This window comes from Heptranchias perlo, chromosome 14 (assembly GCF_035084215.1).
Source record: "Heptranchias perlo isolate sHepPer1 chromosome 14, sHepPer1.hap1, whole genome shotgun sequence".
Taxonomy (NCBI): domain Eukaryota; kingdom Metazoa; phylum Chordata; class Chondrichthyes; order Hexanchiformes; family Hexanchidae; genus Heptranchias; species Heptranchias perlo.
Genome location: NC_090338.1, coordinates 69,466,860 through 69,494,538, shown reverse-complemented (window position 1 = coordinate 69,494,538; position 27,679 = coordinate 69,466,860). Strand labels below are relative to the sequence as shown.

At 46.4% G+C, this 27,679-nt stretch overlaps 1 protein-coding gene across 1 annotated transcript in view; it reads right to left on the bottom strand.

Moving 5' to 3' along the window:
• LOC137332193 (serine/threonine-protein kinase 32A-like) overlaps positions 1–27,679 on the bottom strand; it is a 165,286-nt gene that overhangs the window by 53,844 nt on the left and 83,763 nt on the right. The window contains exons 4-5 of the mRNA XM_067995889.1: positions 19,687–19,724; positions 6,748–6,837 (exon numbers count right to left, since the gene is read on the bottom strand). Coding sequence (XP_067851990.1) covers positions 6,748–6,837; positions 19,687–19,724 — 128 coding nt within the window. The remainder of the gene's footprint in view (positions 1–6,747; positions 6,838–19,686; positions 19,725–27,679) is intronic.

The following is a 27,679-nucleotide window of genomic DNA, read 5'->3' as shown; positions in this document are numbered from 1 at the left end:
AACTAGCAGGGTAGATAAAGGGGAACCAATGAATGTAGTATATTTGGATTTTCAAAGGGCATTTGATTAGGTGCCACATAAAAGGTTGTTACACAAGGTAAAGGCTCTTGGGGTTGGGGGTAATATATTAGCATGGATAGAGGATTGGTTAAAGGACAGAAAACAGAGGATAGGGATAAATGGGTCATTCTCAGGTTGGCAGTCTGTAACTAGTGGGGTGTCGCAAGGATCGGTGCTTGGGCCTCAGCTATTTACAATCTATATTTATGACTTAGATGAAGGGACCAAATGTAATGTATCCAAGTTTGCTGACAATACAAAGCTAGGTGGGAAAGTAAGCTGTGAGGAGGACACAAAGAGTCTGCAAAGGGATATAGACAGGTTAAGTGAGTGGGCAAGAAGGTGGCAGATGGAGTATAATGTGGGGAAATGTAAGGTTATTCACTTTGGTAGGAAGAATAGAAAAACAGAATATTTTTTAAATGGTGAGAAACTATTAAATGTTGGTGTTCAGAGAGATTTGGGTGTCCTCGTACAAGGAACACAAAAAGTTGGTATGCAGGTACAGCAGGCAATTAGGAAAGCAAATGGCATGTTGGCCTTTAATGCAAGGGGGTTGGAGTACAAGAGTAAGGAAGTCTTATTACAATTGTATGGGGCTTTAGTGAGACCTCACTCCAAGGGAAATCAAGGGATATGGGAATCGGGCGGGAAAGTGGAGTTTAGGTCAAAGATCAGCCATGATCTGATTGAATGGCGGAGCAGGCACGAGGGGCCGTATGGTCAACTCCTGCTCTTATTTCTTATGTTCTTATGTTCAGAGAGCCAGCCAGTATTGAGGCGACTGTAAGCAGAATACCAACCAACGTTGAGGGGATTGTGAGCAGAGAGCCAGCCAGCCAATATTGAGGGGAGTGTGAGCAGAGAGCCAGCCAGTATTGAGGGGAGTGTGAGCAGAGAGCCAGCCAGTATTGAGGAGAGTGTGAGCAGAGAGCCAGCCAATATTGAGGGGAGTGTGAGCAGAGAGCCAGCCAGTATTGAGGAGAGTGTGAGCAGAGAGCCAGACAATATTGAGGGGAGTGTGAGCAGAGAGCCAGCCAGTATTGAGGAGAGTGTGAGCAGAGAGCCAGCAGTATTGAGGAGAGTGTGAGCAGAGAGCCAGCCAGTATTGAGGAGAGTGTGAGCCGAGAGCCAGCAGTATTGAGGAGAGTGTGAGCAGAGAGCCAGCCAGCATTGAGGAGAGTGTGAGCAGAGAGCCAGCCAGTATTGAGGAGAGTGTGAGCAGAGAGCCATCCAGTATTGAGGAGAGTGTGAGCAGAGAGCCAGCAGTATTGAGGAAAGTGTGAGCAGAGAGCCAGCCAGCATTGAGGAGAGTGTGAGCAGAGAGCCAGCCAGCATTGAGGAGAGTGTGAGCAGAGAGCCAGCCAGTATTGAGGAGAGTGTGAGCAGAGAGCCAGCCAGCATTGAGGAGAGTGTGAGCAGAGAGCCAGCCAGCATTGAGGAGAGTGTGAGCAGAGAGCCAGCCAGCATTGAGGAGAGTGTGAGCAGAGAGCCAGCAGTATTGAGGAAAGTGTGAGCAGAGAGCCAGCAGTATTGAGGAAAGTGTGAGCAGAGAGCCAGCCAGCATTGAGGAGAGTAGAAGCAGACAGACAAAGGAGAACAATGGGAGCAATCAGCCAGCAAACAGAGTCCCAGGCAGCATTAGAGAGAATGGGAACACCCATATTGGGAGTCCATACCAGCTTGAGGGAGAGCTGGAGCAACCACCAACATTGGGAGTTCCAGCCGGCACTGAGGAAAGTGGAATCAATCAGCCAGAGAATAGAAGCAGTCAGCCAGGACACATCAAGTAGTGGAAGCTTCGCTCTGCGTTGGGGACAGTTGGAGCAGCCCGCCAGTGAGCAACTATTGTAACTAAAATTTGGCGATAGCCTTGCATTCCCACAAGCTGCTATTAATGTTCCGTATGGTGCTTTTAATTAAACAAAATTAACTTTTAATTAAAGTCTGCACCTGAAAGGAGGAGAATGTTTCTCTGAATATTTAATTGCATGAATTAACTTCACATATCAGATGGTTGGTGTGCAGCAATAGCTTTCCAATAGCCAAAACACCACACAGCATTAACAATGAATATCATAGTTCAAATGAGGCTTGGGGGTAAATTTTAACTGCGAGGCGGCTAGGCAGCAGGGGTGGGGGGTGAAGCTTTTCGGGTGCGAAACCCGGAAGGTGAGTGGGCGGTTCGCGATCGCAAATGAGGCCAATCAATTGAACTTTTGGGTTTCGTGTCCGGCAGCCAGCCTGATTGACAAGCTGGCTGGCTGTCGGGCAGGAAGGCCTACTGCAGCAGGCCGCAGCCGGGGATCAGAAGGAGGGAGGGATCGTGGGCCGGGGAGAAGATCGGTGGTGGGGGGGGGGGTGAGGGGGCGGCAAGAAGATTGGGGGGGCCGAGGAAGAGATCGGGGGCTGAGGAAGAGATCGCGGGGCTGAGGAAGAAGATCAGAGGGCCGGGACGAAGATCGAAGGGCTGGGAAGAAGATCGGACGTCGCTGGAGGTCGGGTAAAGAGTCGGAGGTAGGTCGGGGTCCACCATGGGCGGGGGTGGGGGGGGGGGTGTCCACCATCGGGGGTGGATAGGGCGGGTTGGCCGATTGCGGGGGGTCCTGTTGGCCAGGTGAGCTTGTTGGGCCTGGATGAAGTACCCCTGCTCCTCTGGGCCCACAAGCAGTGCAATAAAGGCACTCACTCACCTCACGGATCCGGCCTTTCCAACCTGCTTTCACCTGGCGTGAATGGGAAGTGATGGGAAACCCGAACAGGTGAGGTTAATTTTATTTTATTATTCTAATGCGGAAAATATTAAGTACCTCAATAAGGTACATTGCCCCTTTAAGTATCAGCCCGCCGGCTTTAAGTAGGGGCGGGACTTCCTGGTGTCTGCTCTCCACACGCAGACAAACCTGCCTGGGTTAAACCCAGAAGCAGGCGTGTCGGAGCCGGGATACGGTCCCGCTCTGAAAATGGAGGATTTTCACTCCCCACCCGCCCCCATCTCAACCGTTCTTGGGGGTTAAAATTTACCCCATGGCCTCTGGAATATGTCTTTGTCCAGTCTGAGAGGGGAGCCAGGGAACATCACATCCTGACATATTTGCATCCAGCAAAGGGGATGGGGGGGGTGGGGGGGAGAGGGTCAGGGGATTAATGAACGAACCCGCTCCCAAATCAGCACATTTGTGTCACAACACACAGAACCCGCTCGGCACATTTAAAAGATCATTATCAGAGGTCACGGTCCCAGTGACAGAACAAAAGAATGCACTGCTGTTGGGCGGGTCGAAGTCAAGTCATTTACACTCGCGAGTGCTGTTGATCGTGTGAGATCTATGCGCCTGCATCAACAGCTGAAAGCACCTACAAGGGTACTGGCACCCTGTCCTGTCTCGCGGCTAGAGTAAATGTGGCTTTAGCTGAATAAGGAGCGAAATGATGCTCAGTGAATCAGGCGCCGGCCACCCCTGTGTTGAAATGAGCTTAACTCGCACAATAATGCATCGACCGCTCGTTGGAATATTTTAATGGAACTCCCAGCGCATCGGCAGCACCATATGGGCTGGGTCTGGACATTGCAGCCATTTGTTTCTGCACTTATAGCTGCTCTGCTGGGCATTTAAGTCCTGCCCACTGAGGGACGAGAAAAGATGCGGCAAAAAGGGCCACCCGTTAGAAGAATCCACCCCCCCTGCCCCCTCCCCAGCACCTACTCAGAGGTTCCAGTCATATTATAGGGAGGGGCCTTAGTGAGCAGGCTTCCAGGGCACTATGTGCTAGCCGGCTGCAGTGAGGGACACAAGGGTGTACAGGACGCATGGTAGGCCTTAAGCTTCCACACCCCATAAAACACGGAGCCAGCACCCAATGCAGTGGGTGGCAGCCATCAGATTACCAATGATATCATTCTTCCACACTGCTACAGATTCTCCTTTACCTGTTACATTAATACCGATGGCTGAGCCAGCAATCCCATCCAAAGAAAACCTGCACTTTCTGTTCTCATTCCTGCCCTATAAATGTAGCAACCCCCTCAAGACGATTTATAAAATCAATAATTCATCTTCTTCATGTGCTGTGCTGATTTTTATTTAGAGACATTACATTGGCACAGAGGGAACAGCATTACATGGTTTTACTGGTGAGAAAACATAGACTGGGCAAGAGAAAATGATCAAACTGAAGTCTAACAATCAGGATTGAGACATTGTCGGATGTTGCTATGAAAGGATTGGTTAATGTGACTATCAGGTTCACATGCCAGCATTTAAGAATAGGCTAGATAGGTGGTTGATGAAAAGGGGAATAAAGAGAAAAGGAACAGAGTGGGCACATCATGTTAGGATAAACATCAAATGCTTGGGCCAATTGGGCCTGATCCTGTATTGTAATTTCTCTGTAAAAAACTTTAATTACCGTATTCTATTAACATTTTGCAAAGTTTTACCAAAAGCCATCAGCACACCGTGTGGGTCTTTGATTGTTGAGGGGGACACACATTCTCTCCCCTTAATGCCCTTCTTCTGAAGGCATGAACTCCTGCTGAGGTACAGGAATGGGCCTCACTCAAGCAGCCATGCTCCGTATGTGAGCCGAGGCAGAGAGATTCAGCAGGCTATTCAACCGTGGTGAGAGGTCACACCGGGGTCATGTTCAAATGCGCACATTCCCACAATAGGATATTGAATAAGTGTCAGGAACAGGAATCTTAGATCGATTGTTCACTTCCCTATCCCAGGGACACCGAGATTAACAGTAACACCCCTCCATCCCTCTCCCCCACTACTGCCCTCCTCCAGGCCATCCAGTTGAGATTGGCTACTCAAGGCATTGAACCTGGTACCTTCCTGGGTTGTATGGCCGTGGACCATACAAAACAGTGCATTTACCCGTGCCACCTCTATCATCCAGTTGTAACGTGATTGTTGGTGCACTTCATGGCCTTTTGTGATAGTGGAAATCTGGAACTCTCTCCCTGAAAATGCTGGGGGTCAATTGAAAATTTAAAAACTGAGATTGATAGATTTTTGTTAGGCAAGGATATTAAAGGGTATGCAACCAAGGCGGGTAGATGGAGTTAAGATACAGAACAACCATGATCTAAGTGAATGGCGGAACAGGCTCGAGGGGCTGAATGGCCTACTCCTGCTCTTATTTCACTTAATGTTGACACTGGGATCTCCGCCCAAGTGACATCCACTACCCAAATTAGTAAGTACAAGCCAGTGGAGATTGGATGGACCTGGACATTTAGTTGCTATGACTGCACGACCCTGAAATTCAGCGAGGCCATCACTGGGCACCTGTGGTAAGAATGGGGGGAGACTCCTGATGGAAACTCCAAAGAAACGGCATGAACAGCCGTCATCAGCTATTTACCTCATTCCGGCAGGGGTTCTGCCAAGGTTATGGCAGGAAATCGGGAGAATCCACAGGGAATTTTCAGGCCCATGTCTCCTCTGACTAAAATCACTCATAATAGTGGTACTTCTAACGGCTTAGTATCTATCATGAAATACTTCGCAACATGATCTGTCCATGACTTGAACTCTGCCAACCCTACAACCCTCCGAGATCTCTGCGCTCCTCCAATTCTGGCCTCTTACGCATCCCCGATTTTAATCGCTCCACCATTGGCGGCCGTGTCTTCAGCTATCGAGGCCCTAAGCTCTGGAATTCCCTCCCTAAACCTCTCCGCCTCTCTACCTCTCTCTCTTCCTTTGAGACGCTCTTTAAAACCTATCTCTTTGACGAAGCTTTTGATCACCTGTCCTAATATCTCCTAATGTGGCTCGGTGTCAAATTCTATCTGATAACGCTCCTGTGAAGCGCCTTGGGATGCTTTACTACGTTAAATCGGCCGGCACAGACACGATGGGCCGAATGGCCTCCTTCTGTGCCGTAAATTTCTATGATTCTATAAATGCAAGTTGTTGTTGTTGCTTCTTAACAATGAATGCTCATCTTTAATATAACTTTTGCTTTTATGCAAAACAACCAGTTCCAAACCGACCAAAGTATCATAAACTAGTGTCAGCACCTCTAATCCAGAAGTGTAGGGGGAGGAAATTTAAGAGTTACTTAAAATCTGAGGTTGATTAGAAGCAAATCTCTTAACATTGCTGCATTTTTTCAATTGCACCTGAAGCACAATCATCACATCACAGTTTGGTGAGTGCCCTGCTTGGATTTTGTGCTCTCTTCCTGCTTAGGTGCCAGCTGTGACTCAGTTGGTAGCACTCTTGTCTCTGAGTCAGAAGGTTGTGGGTTCAAGTCCCACTCCAGAGACTTGAGCATATAATCTAGGCAGACCCTCCAGTGCAGTACTGAGGGAGTGCTGCACTGTCGGAGGTGCCATCTTTTGGATGAGATGTTAAACCGAGGCCCCGTCTGCCCTCTCAGGTGGACGTAAAAGATCTCATAGCACTATTTTGAAGAACAGCAGTGGAGTTCTCCCCGGTGTTCTGTCTAATATTTATCCCTAAACCAACATCACCAAAAATAGATTATCTCATTGCTGTTTGTGGGACTGGCTGTGTGCAAATTGGCTGCCGTGTTTCCTACATTACAAGTGACTACATTTCAAAAGTACTTAATTGGCTGTAAAGCGCTTTGTGATGTTGTGAAAGGCGCTTTAGAAAAGCAAGTTCTTTCTTAATGGATATCAGCCCAGAAACAGATTTCCGCACTTACCCATGTATGGCTTTGTGCCTGCAACAGAGGTGGCCTGCTTCTCCTCCTTCACCAGTGCTGCAATGTTGAAGTCAGTGACATGCACGTGCCCTAAAATGTTTTGGATAAAAGAAAAGAAAGACAGAAGATCAACACACTATTAAATTGCATTTCTTAAAGCTGGTGATTTATCACCAGCATTTCCACTGCCTCTGGGACTTTTTGTACAAACGTCTGGAAGTCAGGCAACTAATCAAGCTGTGCACGCTAAGTGGAGACATTTGTGATATGTTGTGCCATACCAAATCACTTGCTCTGACAGGTCATAAGCAGAACATGCAGGCAGCCATTCCCCTCCCCACTACTGTTTAAGGTGTCAGCCTTGGTTCAGTTGGTAGCACTCTCACCTCTGAGTCAAAATGGTTGTGGGTTCAAGTTCCACTCCAGAGACTTGAGCACAAAATCCAGGCTGACACTTGAGTGCAGTATTGAGGGAGCGCTGCACTGTCAGAGGTGCTGTCTTTTGGATGAAACATTAAACTGAGGCCCCGTCTCCCTTCTGAGGTAGATGTAAAAGAGCCCATGGCATTATTCGAAGAAGAGCAGAGGAGTTCTCCCCATGTCCTGGTCAATATTTATCCCTCAACCAATATCACTAAAAAACAGATTATCACATTGCTGTTTGTGGAACCTTGCTGTGTGCAAATTAGCTGCCAGATTTCCTACATTACAAAAGTGACTACACTTCAAAAGTACTTCATTGACTGTAAAGCGCTTTGGGATGTCGTGAGCTTATGAAAGGCGCTATATAAATGCAAGTTTATTCGAAATCATGAAGGGTCTAGACAGAGTAGATAGAGAGAAACTATTCCCATTGGCGGCAGGGTCAAGAACCAGAGGACATAGATTTAAGGTGATTGGCAAAAGAACCAAAGGTGACATGAGGAAAACCTTTTTTACACAGCGAGTGGTTAGGATCTGGAATGCATTGCCCGAGGGGGTGGTGGAGGCAGATTCAATCATGGCCTTCAAAAGGGAACTGGATAAGTACTTGAAAGGAAAAAATTTGCAGGGCTACAGAGATAGGGTGGGGGGATGGGAATAGCTGGATTGCTCTTGCATCGAGCTGGCAAGGACTTGATGGGCAGAATGGCCTCCTTCCAAGCTGTAACCTTTATATGATTCAATGATTCTATGAAGTTCTTTCTTTCAGTGGATAAATGTTGGTGGTACTAAGTTATACAGACCTCAAAATCACTGGGCTGGTATGGGAGGAGAAATCAGCCATGATTCAAGCTCCTGATTGCTGTTCAGTTACACCCACCAGCCTCCTACTGGAAAGTGCACTTGTTTGAAAGCTGGGTGAGAACAGCATCAGGGCCTGATCTAGCTTCCCCCCACACCACACCAAGCTTTTAGTAGCCTGCTGACATTCAAGGCTCACCCAAGAATGGCCACTTGGGTGAGATACTGGAGGGTGCAGCCTGTCGAAGTGTAGTCCCCAGCACCTTTGGGAAAGGAGGGGCAAACACCGGAGAAAAAAACCCTGCCGGCCTTTGAATCCGGAGTAAATGCCGGGATCCAATTCTGGTGTAAATCCCGGCATTTCTCTCCTCCTTTAAGATGCTCCTTAAAACCTACCTCTTTGACCAAGCTTTTGGTCACCTGTCCTAATATCTCCTTATGCGACTCGTGTTATTTTTTGTCTGATTACGCTCCTGTGAAGCACACCTTGGGACGTTTTTACTATGTTAAAGGTGCTATATAAAAGCAAGTTGTTGTTTAAAGCACAGAACAAATGAAACAGTAAAGAAGGTGTGAAAGCTTGTTATCGTCAATGGCTCTCGGGCAGGTTGCAGCAGGCGTCGAAACAAAACAAAAATCAGCAAAACAAAAGGTTGTGATAATGCTGACACTGACATTCTAATAACGTTGCTGAAAATATTCTCACATCAAGATTAAATTTGCTGGTCTTTCTGCGTGCTCATAACTCCAAATGATTCCTTTAACGGAAATTAGATGTGCCTCGAGGCTATGAAAACCACTCAGGTGTGTTCCTAATGATGCCGCCTGCAAATCATATTCACATTACAATTCCTGAGTCCATTGTACGTCATGTCTTATACTGAAATCCGCACGAATTACCAAACAGTCGTAATATTGTGTAGTTACCTTTGCCCGGGAAGGGCAGGTGGTCGAGCCTGGTTTCCATGGGACTGTGAAATTAATTTCACTTCGTTTGATTAAATGTTTCAGCTAAGTGGAGCGAAGGGCACAAAATAACTGATACAACCACGTGGAGTGCACAGATTGCAGACTGCTACCAGTTATGGTGCGAGTGCCAAGCATAGGATTGTATGTGAGTTTTTTGTCTCCGTCATGTTTATTGACATATATAAATTAGCTGTGAAGCTGTCCTCCCACTGCAGGGTTTGCCCAGGGTCCTACTGCTGTAGAAGAGTTTAATGTGACACGGTGTTATTCCATCATGTAATTGTTGTAATGGAAGCCCTAGTCTTCTACTGCCCTGCAGCTGCAGTTATAATCTTATGCAACTAATGCGACTAAGCAAAATGGACCCTCGCCAATATCCACAAATCAAAGTAAGCTGTAAGCTGCTTCCTACATTACAACAGTGACTACACTTCAAAAAGCACTTCATTGGCTGTGAATTGCTTTGGGAAGTCCTGAGGCCGTGAAAGGTGCTATATAAATGCAAGTTTTTCTTAAAGGGACATGGTCAGTCTTGCTAATGGCTTAGTCGCTAAATGCACTGCCCCTATGCAATTCAGCCGTACAGACTAGGAAGGGCGCAGGTTCGATCCCTGGTCTTCGCTGTGTTAACTGACCTCAGCTAGGACAGCAATTGATGTCCTACAAGTGGCCTAAACACCTTTGGGCAGTGAGAGCAATTATCAGCCAGGACCCCCAGTCCAATTCACTATCCAGAATTTCCGCTGGAAAGTGGACATCTGGTGAAGATACGATCATCAAAACCCTGCATGGTAGAGCAGCCTTCCGATACGCATTGTCCAGGCTCCCACAAAAAATAGGGCACTTAGGGGAGATGTCAGGGCTGCTGGCACAATCAACCAGTGCCCTGGATCTACAACCCTGCACAGTCAACTAGAAGCCTACAACAAGAACACTGCACAGTCAACCGAAACCCTTGGACCAGAACTCTGCATGATCAAACAGAAGCCTAGAACCATAACACTGCACAGTAAACTATAAGCTTGCAACCAGAACTTTGCACAGTCAACCATAACCCTGGACCCATAACCTTGCACAACCAACCATAATGCTGGAACCACAACTCTGCCCAATCAATACCTTCAAGAGGGTGGATGGCAGAAAAAAATAATTTTAAAAAGCTGAAATTTCTTGCTGGCTTTGTTGAGCAGCCTCTTGATATACATACATTAAGAACTTACATTTTATATTACACCTTTCATTTCCGACGGGTGTCCCAAAGCACTTTACAGCTAATTAATTATTTTTGAAGTATAGTCCCTGTTGTTAGGTGGGCACATGAGGCAGTCAATTTCTGCACAGTAAGCTCACATAGTGTCAGCTGTGGCTCAGTGGTCGCACTCTCGCCTCTGAGTCAGAGGTTGTGGGTTCATAGTTTCACTCCAGAGATTTGCGCACAAAATCCAGGCTGACACTTCAATACTGAGGGAGTGCTGCACTGTTGGAGGAGCCGTCTTTCGGATGAGATGTTAAACTGAGGTCCCTTCTGCCATCTCAGATGGACGTAAAAGATCCCTTGGCACTGTTTTGAAGAAGAGCAGGGGAGTTCTCCCCAGTGTCCTGGCCAATATTGATCCCTCAACCAACATTACAAAAACAGATTATCTGATCATTATCATATTGCTGTTTGTGGGATCTTGCTATGGACAATTTGGCTGCCATGTTTCCTACATACAACACTGACTACACTTCAGTAGTACTTCATTGGCTGTAAAGCGCTTTGGGACATTCTGAGGCGCTATATAAATGCAAGTTCTTTCTTTAAATAGCAATGAGATGAATGACTAGGGCAGACAAGATCGCAGTTTAATGTCTCATCCAAAAGACGACACCTCCGATAGTCCACAAACATCATTGAGATAAATGGCCAGATAATCTGTTTTTAGTGATGTTAGCTGAGGGGTAAATGATGGCCAGGGCACTGGGAGAACTCCCATGCTCTTTTACAAATAGAGTCATGGGATCCACCTGAGAGGGCAGACAGTGTTTAACATCACATTTGAAAGGCACCAACTCTGACAGTGCAGCACTTCCTCGGTACTGCCCAGATTATGAGCTCAAGTCTCCTGGAGAGGAGCTTGAACCCATGACCTCTGACTCAGAGGCAAGAGTGCTGACACAAGTGGACACTTGGCATTCCTGACTTCCTTTACAAATATATCCCAAGAGAACCATTTTGATAGCCTCTATTCTCCCCATAAGATGTAGCGTGTTGGCAGTCAGTAAATCTCAGGGGTAATTTGACCAGATTCTCAACCACATACAGCTCCAGAACCTTGTTACAATACCCAGCAATTTCTACGTCTCTCTGAGCTGTATTCTTGAACTGTGGTACTTCAACCTAGGAGTGAATGTATGCAAACTAACTGTCAGCTTTTTAAGCTGACATCAGCGTTTCAAGCTATGTGTCAGCTTGTCAGAAGAAAAAACATCAGCTTTTCTCACTGGGATTGCAGATTATCAATATGAAGCACTCAAATCAGTTGGAGGACAGGGACTGAAAGCTGTTAGAACCAATTAAGAAAATGATACATTCTCATCCGACTGTTGCTTGCACACAAATTTGATGCAGATAAGCAAAGGTTTTCAAGAGTCCCCGTTATAGAGTGTGTTGATTTAGCTTTTGTCCCTCAAAGAACTGATATATATCATGCAGCTTTTGATAACTTTTTATTTTCCTCAAAAGGAATTTTCTGGGTCTTGCTCAGCTGTTGTCTTCTTTGAAGATTTATTTTCTTCAAAACTAGTTGCAGCCACTTTTTGAGATAAGGAGGATTATTCCCTGGTGTGAATATATTCGGAACATTAGAAACAGGAGTAGGCCATTCAGCCCCTCGAGCCTACTCCACCGTTCAATGAGATCATGGCTGATTCACATTGATGGGTTTTATTTGAGCGTCCTGTCACTGCACTTGTGGAATTGGCATCATTTGGAAACAAAATAGGATTGGAGTAGCAATGAATTTCACTTCATTTAAAAAAAATAATTACATCTAGATTTTACTACAATTTACTACTGTGATGTGTGGAGCAGACTGTTGGCCTATTTGTGCGGGATTTGCACAGCCTGGCTGTGTTCAAATCTGAGAGAAGTGACCCTCCCACCTTGCACCCTCCATAAACTTGAGCTCATCCAAATCTCTGCTGCCCGTATCCTAACTCGCACCGAGACCCATCACCCCTGTGCTCGCTCACCTACATTGGCTCCCGATCCAGCAATGCCGCGATTTTAAAATTCTCATCCTCGCTTTCAAATCCCTCCATGGCCTCACCCTTCCCTATCTCTCTGTAAACTCCTCCAGCCCTACAGCCCTCCGAGAACTCTACGCTCCTCCAATTCTGGCCTCTTGCGCATCCCCAATTTTCATCGCTCTACCATTGGCGGCCTAGGCCCTAAGCTCTGGAATTCCCTCCCTAAACCTCTCCGCCTCTCTACCCCTCTCTTCTCCTTTAAGACGCTCCTTAAAACCTACCTCTTTGACCAAGCTTTTGGTCACCTGTCCTAATATTTCCTTATGTGACGCGGTGTAAAATTTTGTCTGATAATACTACTGTGAAGTGCCTTGGGATGTTTTACCACATTAAAGGCGTTATATAAATGCAAGCTGTTGTTGTTGTTTGTTTATGCGTGCATGGGGGAGGTCCCTTCGATCCTGTGTAGAAACTGAGAGACAGTCTACACCACCCGTGCTATAGCGCAGCGAAAGATGAGGAGAGACGTTAACAATCAATAAGCAATGAATAGATTGCAAACCCTGGACTGGAAGTATTCAATCAGGTCAATTTGAGAGCACAAAATTCAAGCCTGTTCCTGCAAACTGCATTTTCGTGCATTGCAACATGGAAACGTAAACCTGGTACCCTAAGTGGACACCACTTCTGAGACTGGCAAGAAGGAACACTGCTTGAACTCATTCCATTATAGACCCTGGGACTCTTAAGGCCATCACAGAGCATAACTGCTAACCGTCCACATTTGACCCTGACCTCGACCCCCAGATAGGCCCCAATTCTGCCAGCTTTGTCCAGGTGAGACTAGGTGTACCTGTGCCGATGCTACGCCGGGTTATCGATTGAGAGCTTTGAAGCGGAAACTACCGACACAGGGAGTCTTGCACCCCACCTTCAGCCTTGCCCCCCCTTTACATTGCTGGCCTTGTAGGGGCAGGCAGAGGCACCACACGCATAAGGCCATTCTGGAAACTGTGGCTGAGGGCCAGCACAGCTGAGTCCCAGCAGAGTTTGCGACTGTTCCGTTGCACTCCCGCCAAACGTACAGCGAGAGTCCTCTAGAACGGCTGCGGATTTTCAGGGGCCGCGACCTCAGTCAGTAAGTGAAAAGATGGATCACTTGTGCACCAACCACCCCAATGTTCAGTCAGTTCCTTCGGGAAAAAATGCGAGAAAATGGGAGGGGAAGAAAACATATCATTTAAAGAGGCACTAAGGTTCTCTTAGGGTCTAGTGCTGAGTAACTGTCCAGTCGCGGTTAGCAGTCATCCTCTGTTCCAGTGGCAGGGCATGTGCCCACTAGTGCTGGCAGCCTAAGGAAGTCTACGTGCTAGCTTGTGTTTTATTGGATATCAGCTTCCGATCGCTCACTGCTCATCTTGGAAGAGTTACATTTTTACATTTCAGCAGCTAACTTTATTGCTAAAAGAATTCATGCGAACGTCAAAATGCATCATTCAAAGCTTCATCAGAAAACAAAATCTGAATCCCTAAGCAGACAATCTCGAAGGAGGAAGATTCAAGCATCGTGCCTTCTGTGTGGGTGTGTGAAAATTGGATTGCAGAGTAATGGGTTTTGCTGTCATCGTGTGAAAGTGTACCAGATAGAATCAGACGATGTAAAACAGCATCCTATGTACTGTGCTGTAATCTAGAGCCCTGATTTAACTTGCTGCCCTTACATTACCAATGGGCATACATCCCAGAAACGGATATGCAGATGGCATTTCAAGAAGATGGGAAGCCTGTGCATGGATTGGCAGTGCAGTTTAGCTATGGTTTGTTGTACTTGCTTTTGAAGGAACGCAAATGTTGTGCAACCATTTGTGAACAACTGCCTGAATGCATCAACTTCTGAAAGGCTGACGAGGCACCAGATGTCAGCACACAGATGTGTTGCATCCCCCCCTCCCCCACGGTTAAACTGGTGTTGGCATTCTTGGCCAACACTTAGAAATGGCACATCTCAACATAGATCAGACATTCTGAGGTTGCAAAATTAACTGTTTGACTTTGGCAGCCTTGGGAGAGATGAGAATTCAAGTGCTGATTCGCTTTAAATCACTGGCAAATAGGACCGGCCGACCTCCGCACTTGATTCTTTGACTCGCCCTTCCGTCAGTTGAAGCTCCCTGCTGCGAGCGGCGCCCCTCAACATTTACCCTACAGTGCCCGAAATGACTCTTAACTTCTGTCACCAATCAGCAACATTTGAGGCAGTCCAAACAAGATCTATCCTCTTTGTTTTTAATCGGTTGAGGCTCCTATAAAAGGAGCATGATAACTATTCGGTTAGGAATGGGATTAGACGTAGAGTTAGGGATATACTGCAATGATCAAATATTACATGGGACACGATGGTTTCAGTTAGAGAGCAGGATGGAAATTTATCACAGGACAGCAGGCCAGGGTCAATTTGTGGAGATGTTACAATGGATTAGGGTCGCCAACCCTCCAGGATTTGCCTGGAGTCTCCAGGAATTGAAGATTACTCTACAGGACACTGCTACGAGCAAACCGGGGGAGAAAAATCAATGGGGCATTAAAAAAAAAGTGTTCATTTTTCATTTTCTTTGAACACTTTCACTTATTAATTATAAAAATATTGGAGATGGGGGGGTGGGGAAGACTGTTTAAGAGTCAAGAACCATCCAATTGGGTAATGAAGAGTCTGCTCATTTCCCAGTTGGTGTGGGAAGGCAGGGGGCTGTCAGGAAGGACGTGTTGGGTGACCAATGGTGCGAGTGGGGGAGCGGGGCAGTTGGAGGTAGGAGGTCATGTGATGAAAGCTCCAGGAATATATTCAACCAGAGTTGGCAACCCTAGCATGGATGAATATGCTAAAGTTTGCTTGACAAACATTGGAATCAGGAAGTACTGATGCAAGAATTTGCCTAGGAGATTAATTAGTGGCAGAGCCACTGCAGTGGGTGGGGGGGGGGCGATCATGACCCTCCCAACCAATTTGAGGTCGGCCAACGCGACATCAGAGGACCACCCCATGTTTCTCTCCCAGGACCCTCTGTCTCCCGTCGTCAGCCTCCAGGTTCAGGCTGCAAGTCTGTGCTTTTCCCGGCTCGGCTTTCGGACCGGGTAAGTCAGTATTTCCCAAGTCCCAGTTCGGTCTTCTTCTCACAGCCCTTCCCCCGGGCCCTCGGTCCCCAAAGTCTTCCCCCTGGGCCCTTGGTCCCCGGTCCACGGAGTCTCCCCCCTGGGCCCTCGATCCCCGGAGTCTCCCCCCTGGGCCCTCGGCCCCTAGAGTGTCCCCCTCTGGGCCCTCGGTCCCCAGAGTCTCCCCCCTGGGCCCTCGGTCCCCAGAGTCCAACCCCTGGGCCCTCAGTCCCCAGAGCTCCCCCCGGGCCCTCAGTCCCCAGAGTCTCCCCCCTGGGCCCTCAGTCCCCAGAGCTCCCCCCTGGGCCTTCAATCCTCGGAGTCTCCCCCCGGGCCCTCGGTCCCCAGAGTCTCCCCCCTGGGCCCTCAGTCCCCAGAGTCTCCTCCTGGGCCCTAGGTCCCCAGTGTCTCCTCCCTTTGTCTCTGGCCCTGAGCACTCTGAATTCTACCCCCTTAGAAACTATGTCGGAAGGAGACGGCATCAGAGTAGAGCTGCTCACGGAGGGCACTTGTAGGAAAATAGGAACAGGAGTAGGCCATTCAGCCCCTCGAGCCCGTTCTGCCATCCAATTAGATCATGGCTGATCTGTATCTTAACTCCATCTACCCCTGTCTTGGTTCTGTAATGCTTAATAGGCTTATCTAACAAAAATTTTATCAATCTCAGTTTTGGAATTTTCAATTGACCCCGAGCCTCAACAGCTTTCTGAGAGAGAGTTCCAGATTTCCACTCGCCTTTGTGCTTCCTGGCATCACCCCTGAACAACCTAGCTCTAATTTTAAGACGGCCAAATCTGGACTTTGAATAGGTGAGGCCTGCCAAACCTGAGGCCAAGTCGGCCAAATCTGGAGTTCGACCCCGCCCCAATCCTTCCGGCCTGGCTCCACCATTGAGATTAGTGGTGCCTTCAGATGCCACAAGGTTTGGTGTCTAAGCCGAAACCATTTCACACCAACCCTTAACTTGAAGTGTAAATCGAGCGCGGAGGCCCAAACTGACTCTGAAATGAAGCAGAGCGCGACTACCTCCGCCAGGGATTCTCATCGTGCTTGGGCTGCGGCTCTGCTTTCAGGCTGCATTTACACGATGACCGCAGGGTCAGAGGGCTTTGCAGCTACACCACAGTTGTGATGTAAGTGCATCCTAAAACCAATGGGGCAAAGCCTACCATAGGGTAGCATGTATATGCCATGTGATAGTAAAGGGCTTCCTGTTACAATGGCTCATTGCCATTGCATGCTTCTTTCTTTTTTCTCTTCAGTTTTGTCTCCTTTACGAATGCATGCTTCCAGCCAGAGGCTCTCCCCCACTGGGAGCACATAACAGGAAATCGTTCATTTTAATGGAAACCTGACCACAATTTCCTGACAGGGTAGATGCTGCGAGGTTGTTTCCTCTGGCTGGAGAGTCTGGAACTCGGGGGCATAGTCGCAGGATAAGGAGTCGGACATTTAAGACTGAGATGAGGAGGAATTTCTTCACTCGGGGGTTGTGAATCTTTGGAATTCTCTACCCCAGAGGGCTGTGGATGCTCAGTCATTGAATATATTCAAGGCTGAGATCGATAGATTTTTGGACTCTTGGGGAATCAAGGGATATGGGGATCGGGCTGGAAAGTGGAGTTGAAGTCGAAGATCAGCCATGATCTTACTGAATGGTAGAGGGGCCATATGGCCTGCTCCTGCTCTTATTTCTTATGTTCTTATGTTCTTTTAAATGTGCTCCCCTCCAGGAGCATGATTTCATTAGATTTGTCCTTTTCACTCCTTCCTGGGGTACTGTTCCATGAGCACCTTTATCCCTCTGATATTTCACCCAAGTGGCCATTATTCATATGTGATTCTAAGCGGGCTGTTTAACTGCAGGGGGCATCATATCAACGCTGACCCTCTCAACCAACGTTCACACACTCAAAACGTACAGCAGGGGGTCAATGGATGGCAGTCAGAAGGAGCAGGAACCTTGGCTTGTTTTCCCCTCCCCAACGTTGGACACTGATGCCAGTTGGAGCATCATCACCTTCTTGCCAGCTGAGATGAGCTAACTCAACACGCAGTGGGGAACCATGGTCTGAATGAATCAGCAAAATCACTGGATAAAGTCGCTGAACCATCGGGGGAGCCCAGCCTCCTCTTTTCCTAACCATTCCTGTACACCTGATACTGATTTAGCTCGATATGTAGTATAAATCACTATCATTTATACAATGCCTTTAACATGGTAAAATGTCCCAAGGCACTTCACAGGCACGTTACCAGACAAAATTTGACACCAAGCCACATAAGGAGATATTAAGACAGGTCAAAGAGGTAGCTTTCAAGGAGCATCTTAAAGGAGGAGAGAGAGGTAGAGAGTCGGACAGATTTAGGGAGAGAATTCCGGAGCTTAGAGCCTAGGCAGCTAATAATAGGCATTAATGACAGAAAATCCTACGCTTGAACTGCCCCATAAAGTTAGGCCATAATCATTCCCACTCCCCAGCCAATTTTGCCTTCCTTCTCAAACAACTCTATCTCTCTTCCCAGAGCAGATGCTGCAGCTCAGATGAACAGTGGAGGAAGACGAGAGAGTGTGAGGATTAAAGCTGATGTGACTGGCTGTATGGGTGAGATGCTTGTTCACCGTCAACTCAGCAAATAGCTTCCTAGTCCCCAAGAAGCAGAATTTGAAGTCTTACAAATCTCCTCCTAAGGCAACAGAATTTCATCAGGGATATCTTACGGGCACATTAATGATATTTTAAATTAGCAAGATCAAAAATACTCAGCGAATCCTCAAAACTTGTCCAAAGCACTTTGTGTCTATTCTGAAATACGATTCTAAACTAAGCCAATTTAAAGTTAACCTCTTTCTTCCATCTAGCGGCGAAAAAAAAGCCTGCCACTCACATCCTAGCACATTGTTGCAATAAATGATTAACTGCCAAGCATAAGGAGCAGATATATATTCATTTATGATGGCTCAATGACTTTGATGACATTTAGACACCATGTAATGCTACAATCTTGAATTAAACCAGGGCTTTAGGTCAATATTCTACAAAGTATAAAGCATGGCACACACATATTTCCTGATCTACTCGTGCCAAATCAATGTAAAAATACTTCTTGGAAGCAGTCAATCAGTTTCTTCAAATAGTAAACACAGACGTTGGTAACCCAAGATAAAATACGTTGCCATATGTAGCGCTGACATAACCAAGGTGAATGCTCAATAAAAATTCTGCATGCCAAATAGAACAATCCATCACACTGGCTGGTCACTGTTTGCAGCATCACTCCAGGTCAGGCTGCCGCAGGGAAACCTGTCCCCCTAGCTACAACGCTGTAAAGGCAAATCCAGTAATGAGCAAAGTGCCGGGAAATCGGATTGGACAGGTTCAGCTGATGGTTTGAATCTCCATTTTATAATTAGCCTTAGCAAAGCTGCGTCCTTTAAGTTGCCGGATCAATTTATCAATAGCTGGGAGGGGAGCCTGCAGCAGGAGGGAGGACTTTATGAAAACTGACTGACCAACATGCTGCCAGGTTGACCTGATACAGAGCACGGGTGCCCTTTGAAAGCAGGGCACATGCAGAATATGGTAGTGTTCAGGACCCATATATACCTAAACACTTAATAAGAAATTGTGTATAGAATAGATACTTCATTTGGGTTTGAATAGATTTATTTTGTGCTCAACAAGGAGTTGGGCATTCAGCAGAAGAACAAATTACTTTACGGTCAAGTACAACAGGGGTCAGATGTAGAGTAAAGCTGCCCTTACTCTGCTCTAACCAAAGAACCACTGCACCAGTGTAACATTTTCCATTCCACAGCCATCTGAATGAGAATGCCAGATTAGTACCAAATTATGAGCAGTTTTGTGCTCTGGACTCAGACCCAGTAGGAATCGGCTGTGCTGCTAAAACTGATTTCTCATAAAACCCTTAAAGCAGCAGAGAGAAGAGCCATATGCCTCAGCTGGAAAGGAAAGAAGGGAGGAAGGAAAGAAGGAAGGAAAGAGCACTGGTCAGGAAATCACAGAGAGAGAGAGTTATTTGCAAGCTATTCAATCACGGACCTGACAGACAAGCCTGATCCTCTCCTCTCTTGACATCCACATAAATGTACTTTCCAACAGGATAGCAATCAGGAGTCAGAACCCCGACTGATATTTCCCCCTCCTAAACTGGAATACTGAGGCCAGTTATAGCTGCCCCAACTGCCCGTCTCAGATTAGCTAACTGAGCATTCTGTGCTTCACATCATCTAAAGACACCTCACACTGCTTCACGCTTTCTATGGTAATCCATAAGCACATCTTGCATTATGTTAGAACAAGTTTTACTTACTTTTACCTCAGGCACTAGTTTGCCACTTACCACGATCGTCAAGAAGAATGTTGTCAGGTTTAATGTCCCTACAAAGAGAAAACAAAGATGAATTATTTTTGATTAGTAGCTTTTTTTGGTTTAGATGCTCAGGTCAACCCTTCGTCAAAGCTTCTTTTCAAAACCGCTTCTAATTATATCTTGCTAATTATCCAAAAAGCTACAGATGTTTTTTGAAGTAAAATAAATTAACAGCATGTCACGCAGTTTAAGAAGGCAATCAAAGAAAGAGTGGGAATGAGACGGTCTGTGCACTGATTAAGCAGTTACCATCAGAACTGGAAGGAATTACATAGAATTATATAGAATGTCCAGCACAGAAACAGGCCATTCGGCCCAACTGGTCTGTGCCAGTGTCCGTGCCATACTTCACATGAGCCTCGTCCCACCCCTCTTCATCTAACACTATCAGTGTAATCCTCTATTCCTTTCTCCCTCATGTGTTTATCCAGCTTCCTCTTGAATGCATCTATGCTATTCACCTCAACTACTCCTTGTGGTAGCGAGTTCCACATTCTAACTACTCTTTGGGTAAAGAAGCTTCTCCTGAATTCCCTATTGAATTTATTAGTGACTACCTTATAATTATGGTTCCTAGCTTTGGTCTCCCCTGCAACTGCAAATGTCTTCTCTACGTCTACCCGATCAAACTCTTTCATAATTTCAAAGACCTCTATCAGGTCACCCCTCAGCCTTCTCTTTTGTAGGGAAAACAGCCCCAGCTTGTTCAGTCTTTCCTGATAGGTATAACCTCTGAGTTCTGGTATCATCGTAGTGAATCTTTTTTGAACCTTCTCCGGTGCCTCTATATCCTTTTTATAATATAGAGACTAGAACTGTGCACGGTACTCCAAGTTTGGGAGGAGGCATATGTAACGGAATAGGGCAGTTGGCTATCAGTACTGGTGACAGCCAGAAGATCTCCCTTCAAATTAGAAGCGACTGTGTAGCCAAACTTTCCACCATCTACAAGGCACAAGTCAGGAATGTGATGGAATACTCTCCACTTGCCTGGATGAGTGCAGCTCCAACACTCAAGAAGCTCGACACCATCCAGGACAAAGCAGCCCGCTTGATTGGCACCCCATCCACCACCCTAAACATTCACTCCCTTCACCACCGGCGTACCGTAGCTGCAGTGTGTACCATCTACAGGATGCATTGCAGCAACTCGCCAAGGCTTCTTCGACAGCACCTCCTAAACCCGCGACCTCTACCACCAAGAAGGACAAGGGCAGCAAGCACATGGGAACAACACCACCTGCACGTTCCCCTCCAAGTCACACAACATCCCGACTTGGAAATATATCGCCGTTCCTTCATCGTTGCTGGGTCAAAATCCTGGAACTCCCTTCCTAACAGCATTGTGGGAGAACCTTCACCACACGGACTGCAGCGGTTCAAGAAGGCGGCTCACCACCACCTTCTCAAGGGCAATTAGGGATGGGCAATAAATGCCGGCCTCGCCAGTGAAACCCACATCCCATGAACGAATAAAACAAACTCAAAATTTGTGGCACCACACACATTGAGGTAGATCCTGACTGTGTGCGATGGTGTAAATCGGGTGACAGTGAGTCAGCAGCCCGTTTTACATCTCTTCAATGAAAATAAAAATCGGGAGAGATGTAAAATGGGCTGTCGGCTCATTATCACCCGTTTTACACCATCGCACAAAGTCAAGATCTACACCATTTTGACACAGTTCAATAATACAGGATTGGACTAGGACACAATAATTTGCCCCCATCAAGGTTCAGTTCTGCCCAATTAACGAAGCTCACACACAATGCACTTCCAATATTTCTACAAAATTTCACTTGTGCTTCAAAGATTAAAGCAGGGTAAATTCACTGGCCCCACGATTACAATGGGGAGCTGCTCCCTGAGGGAAGCGTAGGCTGGAGGCAGGGATCTAACACTGTAGCACCCATTCTTTAACCTACTACTCTGTTGGGGTGCAGCTCCCAACTGGAGTATGGGATTTGTTGAATTCACCCTGTAACTCCTGGGCCAGCAGGCATATATCCTAAGGGACTGAAGGAACTTTGTGGGGCACTGACCATAGTCACAAAAAAGAATCAATTGAGTCATGGTGAAGTTCTGCAGGATCGGAAACAAGCAAATATCGTATCTAAGTTTAAAAAGGGAGACCAATCTGACCCAGGAATTACAGGACCATTAGTCTAACATCGACAGTGTGTCGGTGAGTATCTTGCAGGATGTTTGGGTGATGTGCCTGTTACAGTTGAATAGCTGCCATGGTGTACGACCTTTCGTACACCATGGCAGCCTGCAACAATGAGGGTGAGAGGAAGCATCTGATTGGAATAGTTGACTACTGATTGAAAGAGTTTGTTGGTAAATGGTGATGGGGGGTGTAGTGTGTGGAGCAGTAGATGCGACTAGTGGTGCAGTTGGTAGGAGATGCCACTTGACAGTTGACCTCACCCACCTTGACCACTCGTGTCAAAGCATTAAACTTGCTGCACTGCATCCATGTTTGTGGTGCTATGAGCCTGGCATTGACTTCGGCCCCTATTGCCTCCCACTGCCTCGGGAGCATATGTCTGGAGGGCCTCTTGCCCTCCTGCGGATATAGGATGCCCCTCCTGGTGTCCACCTCTTGCACCAAGGCCGCTAGTGCATCATCAGAGAAACTTGGTGCATGCTCTCTCGTAGGCATGGTGCAAACTCAGATCGGCAGATTGGTGAGGTCTGGTATGCAGGTTGGAGGATGTGGGATTTAGTACTGCGCAACCTTAATTCAAAGTTTTAACATAACTCAACAGTTTGTAAACATAGTGATGGGACCTGCGTCTGTGTTTCATGCGTGCAATGTCTGATCGCCGTTCAGACTCCGTGCGGACCCGTATCTTATATTTTGCAAATAAGATGTGCAGCCTGTCTTTAAGAGGTGCAGCCTACCTTTAAGAGTTGCGAGCAACTCAACCGAGATTTGGGCCCCCTCTTGCTGGTGAGAAGTGGAAAGTATGGAGAAAATGGAGAGACAAAAGTAGTAAACGGGTAGTAAAAGGAGGGGTGGGGCCGATTAGGTGGGGGGGAAGCTTTTAGAAACGATAAACCTGGACAAAGTTAATAGTCACTTGGACAAGTGAGGATTAATAAAGGAAAGCCAGCACGGATTTGTTAAAGGCAAATCGTGTTTAAATAATTGATTGAGTTTTAATAATTGATTGAGTTTTTTGATGAGGTAACAGAGAGGGTCGATGAGGGCAATGCGGTTGATGTTGTGTAATGGGTTTGACAAAGCGCCACATAATAGGTTTGTCAGCAAAATTGAAGCCCATGGAATAAAAGGGGCAGTGGCAGTGTGGATACAAAATTGGCTAAGGGACAGGAAACAGAGAGTAGTGGTGAACGATTGTTTTTCGGACTGGAGGGAGGTGTACAGTGGTGTTCCCCAGGGGTCGGTACTAGGACCACTGCTTTTTTTGATATATATTAATGACTTGGACTTGGGTGTACAGGGCACAATTCAAAATTTGCAGATGACACAAAACTTGGAAGTGTAATGAGGATAGTGATAGACTTCCAGAGGACATAGACAAGCTGGTGGAACGGGCAGACACTTGGCAGATGAAACTTATTGCAGAGAAGTGCGAAGTGACACATTATGGCACGGACAAGGAGGGGCAATATAAACTAAATGGTACAAATTCTAAAGGGAGTGCAGGAACAGAGAGACCTGGGGTATATGTGCATGAATATTTGAAGGTGGCAGGGCAGGTTGAGAAAGCGATTGAAAAAAATACGGGATCCCGGCCTTTATAAATAGAAGCATAGAGTACAAAAGCAAGGATGTTGAACCTTTATAAGACACTGGTTCGGCCACAACTGGAGTAACGTATCCAATTCTGGACACCGCACTTTAGGGACAATGTGAAGGCCTTAGAGAGGGTGCAGAAAAGATTTACTAGATGGTTTCAGGGATGAGGGACTTCAGTTATGTGGAGAGACTGAAGAAGCTGGGGTTGTTCTTCTTAGAGCAGAGAAGGTTGAGGAGATTTTATAGAGGTGTTTAAAATTATGAACAGTTTTGATAGAGTAAATAAGGAGAAACTGTTTCTAGTGGCAGAAGGGTCTGTAACCAGAGGACACAGATTTAAGGTGATTGGCAAAAGAACCAGAGGCAACATGAGGAAACATTTTTTTATGCAGAGTTGTAATGATCTGGAATGCACTGCCTGAAAGGGCGGTGGAAGCAGATTCAATAATAACTTTCAGAAGGAAATTGGATAAATACTTGAGGGGAAAAAATTTATAGGGCTATGGGGAAAGGGCAGGGGAATGGGACTAATTGGACAGCTCTTTCAAAGAGCCGGCACAGGCACGATGGGCCAAATGGTCTCCTTCTGTGCTGTATCATTCTATGATTCTAACACGGGCCATGTAAGAGAAAGGCCTCACGTCAGTCTCTGGGGTACTTTTGATTTTGTTGCTACGACTAATGGCTGCTTTTTAAAGGATTTTAAAAGAAAGCATTAATTAGTCCTAAAAGTGTTAATCAATGTGTCAGTGTTGAAATGTGGTGTATTTTAATGGGTTTGCTGGCATACTCTGAATGATTCACCAATACTGATTTTCTCGGTTCCAAATGACAATTAATCTGTCGTGCGACGTTATAGGTTCATACAACCCAACTGTTTGTTCGAACCCTTTCACCTGCTCTTAACCCCATGCCCTTCAATATTTTTCTTTTTCAAGTCTTCACAGTCTACTGATAATGTAGTCTTTTATAGGCTAAAAACAAAATTGAATTTTATCCAATAATTTAAATTAAACAACATAAATAACAGAGCAAAGTGGAAACATAATTATTTATTAAATCACTTGAATTACACGACTTTGAATTAAGAGTATCTAATTCCTTCTTAAATTTCCTAATTGGCTCAACTTCAATCAACACAGAGGTAAAGAATTCTACGTCCTTTGCTTGAAAATATTTCTTCTAACACACCCGCGCCCTCGCCCCGCTTTGTGCTTCTATCATTATTTTCATATCTGTGTGGGGTTCAAACCCCCTTTATCAAACGACATTTGAAGGAAAGGGTCAACAGTGCCCCGTTTATACAAAGACAGTTGAAAACCTACAAACACAATAATGTGGTAAACTGTGTTCTCGCAAATCCTGCTTTCCCTCACTGATGCTGATAGCATTGGAGAAGTCTGAATTTCGGGATCAAAGGCGGATAGATATCTAGATTATTAAATACATGAGCTAGATGGATAATATTGAGCTTAAAGAGTCGTCAGGCTTTTAAAACACGTGGGGGTCTAAATTGGGCCATGCAGCGCTCATTATGTAGGCGCTACGTGGATTCCTAAGGACCCAAAATGGCATCCAGAAAGCATGGGCACACTTCTAGTGTGACATGTGCCGGACGTCATCTTGGTAAAGGCGTTCGCGCATGCGTAGATAAGGAATGCCGGCACCATGTAAAGTAGGGAAAATATGCGGTAGATCAGTGTGCAACGCTGATTTAAAGGGACAGACATGATTTTGGAACTCTTAACCTTGCACAGCTGAACAGGTCTTAAACAGCATGGAGGACCCCCCCCCCCCCCCCCCCGCCCCACCCACCAGCGCTATTTAAAGGGACCATGCAGGATTTACAGGTTAGTTGCTGGATTATTGCTTCTGGCTGCTGATGCATTTGTACCTGTTTTTGGAGGTCTCCTAGACTTGAATACTAGGACTACGGATATAGCCTAAAAATTAGAGCTAGGACTTGCAGGAGTGAAGTTAGGAAAGGGTGGTAGACGTTTGGAATACTTTTCCGCAAACGACAGTTGATACTAGCTCAATTGTTGATTTTAAATCTGAGATTGATAGATTTTTGTTAACCAAAGGTATTAAGGGATATGGGCCAAGGCGGGTATATGGAGTTAGGTCACAGATCAACCATGAGCTCATTGAATGGCGGAGCAGGCTCGAGGGGATAAATGGCCTACTCCTGTTCCTATTTTCCTATGTTCCTATAATAAAGTTTCAATACTCTACAGCTAGCTGACAGGCAACAGCAAGGGACTAGCGTAGTGGCAGGGGTGGGACCGGCTTGCTGTCATCCTGAGAGAGGACAGCAGGTTCATGTTCCATGGATCCATTGCCACTTGCTGCCTCCTGTCATGCACCACCTTCTCCTGCAAGAAAGCGGGACGTGTGTCGGTGAGGGTCTTACAAGATGTGTGGGTGATGTGGCTGTCATGGTTGAATAGCTGCCAGTGTGTGTGACCTGTGAGTTGTGGGTGTGTGACTTGCAACAATGGTAATGTGTGAGGGTGAGAGAAGGTATCTGATTGGAAGAGTTGAGTACTGATGGAAAGAGTTTGTTGGTATGTGGGTGATGGGGGGTGTAGTGCATGGAGCAGTAGATGGGGCTAGTGGTGCAGTTGGTAGGAGACGCCACTTGACAGTTGACCTCACTCACCTTGACCACTCGTGTCAAATCATTGAACTTCTTCCTGCACTGCATCCATGTTTGTGGTGCTATGCGCCTGCCATTGACTTCATCCCCCACTGCCTCCCACTGCCTCGGGAGCATATGTCTGGAGGGTCTCTTGCCCTCCTGCGAACATAGGATGCCCCTCCTTCTGTCCACCTCTTGCACCAAGGCCTCTAGTACATCATCAGAGAACGTTGGTGCACGCTCTCTCGCAGGCCCGGTACAAACTCAGATCGGCAGATTGGTGGGGTCTGGCATGCAGATTGGAGGATGTGGGATTTAGTAGTTCACAACCTTTATTCAATGTTTTTAAATAACTCAACAGTTTGTAAACATAGGGACGGGACCTGCATCTGTATCTTACATTTGCGATGTCTGATGTCCGTTCAGACTCTCCATGGACCCATAGCTTATATTTTGCAAACATCAGAGTCCCGCAGAGTTGAACAGCCCAGTTGCTGTTCATTAAAAATTAAAGAGATCCCATCATCATCCTGCTGCACTATATTGCAGCACAGATTCACTTCCCAATTGACTTCCACCACTTCCTACAGCCACAATGCACTTTCCCATTAAGAGCAGGAGACTGCCTTTAAGTGGTGCTAACCACTTGCGATATCTGGGCCCAGTGCTGGTGAGCAGCCACTCAACAGCGCAGGTAGTGCTGGCTGCACGCGGCAATCAATGAAATCATTAGGCAGCACGAATGTTACTTGCGCGATTAACATCTCAATGACCAGACGCTGGTTAATCGCGCACCGTGCCCGGTTTCGGGGGTTATCCAATATAACTCCCATAGGCTTTTGGAAACACAAGCTTTTCAACACAGCAGGGGGTAATGTAAGAGAAGGCAACAAGGGCATAAACAAAGTCCTCGGATCAGGAAAGCAATGATAGGTGTGGAAAGGCATGGGCCTCTCATTCCTATCTGGTAATCTGTTCAAAGAACTGGGATCTGTAAAACATCAAAAAGTATTGCACCCAGCATATGGTGAAATGGTATCAGGAATGGATTTGAAACCAGTGAAGCAATCCAAATTGGAGACGTCAGGACCATTAAGAAGAATGTCTGTGTATAGAAATGAAAGGGGCTAGCTCTACATGAAAGGCCATAGACAGAGATAGTAATGGGGCCTTTTACATTCCATGGTTCGAGCCCAGGCTCTTTTCTACATCAAAGGCTCTCCAGTCACATGATCAAAGCCTAAACTGTCAATCATTGGGGTTTGTTAATGACTGAGGCATGGCAACAGGGAGCCATTGAACAAAAAGAATGACACTCCCCGATCCTAGGTCCTATTGGTAAAAACAATATAAAAAGACTTTGAGAGAAGTACACTCTCTTCGCCACACAGCAGTCAAAAGGAATCACCACGCACACTGCAGTTGACCATCAAGCAAGAAGATGAGGACCTCATGGACTGAAGAGCTGATCAAACTTCAGGCCTCGATGAACAAAATCCTTGGTTTAAGGTCATATGTACTTAATGATTTGCCTGATGTGTGTATGAATTGTT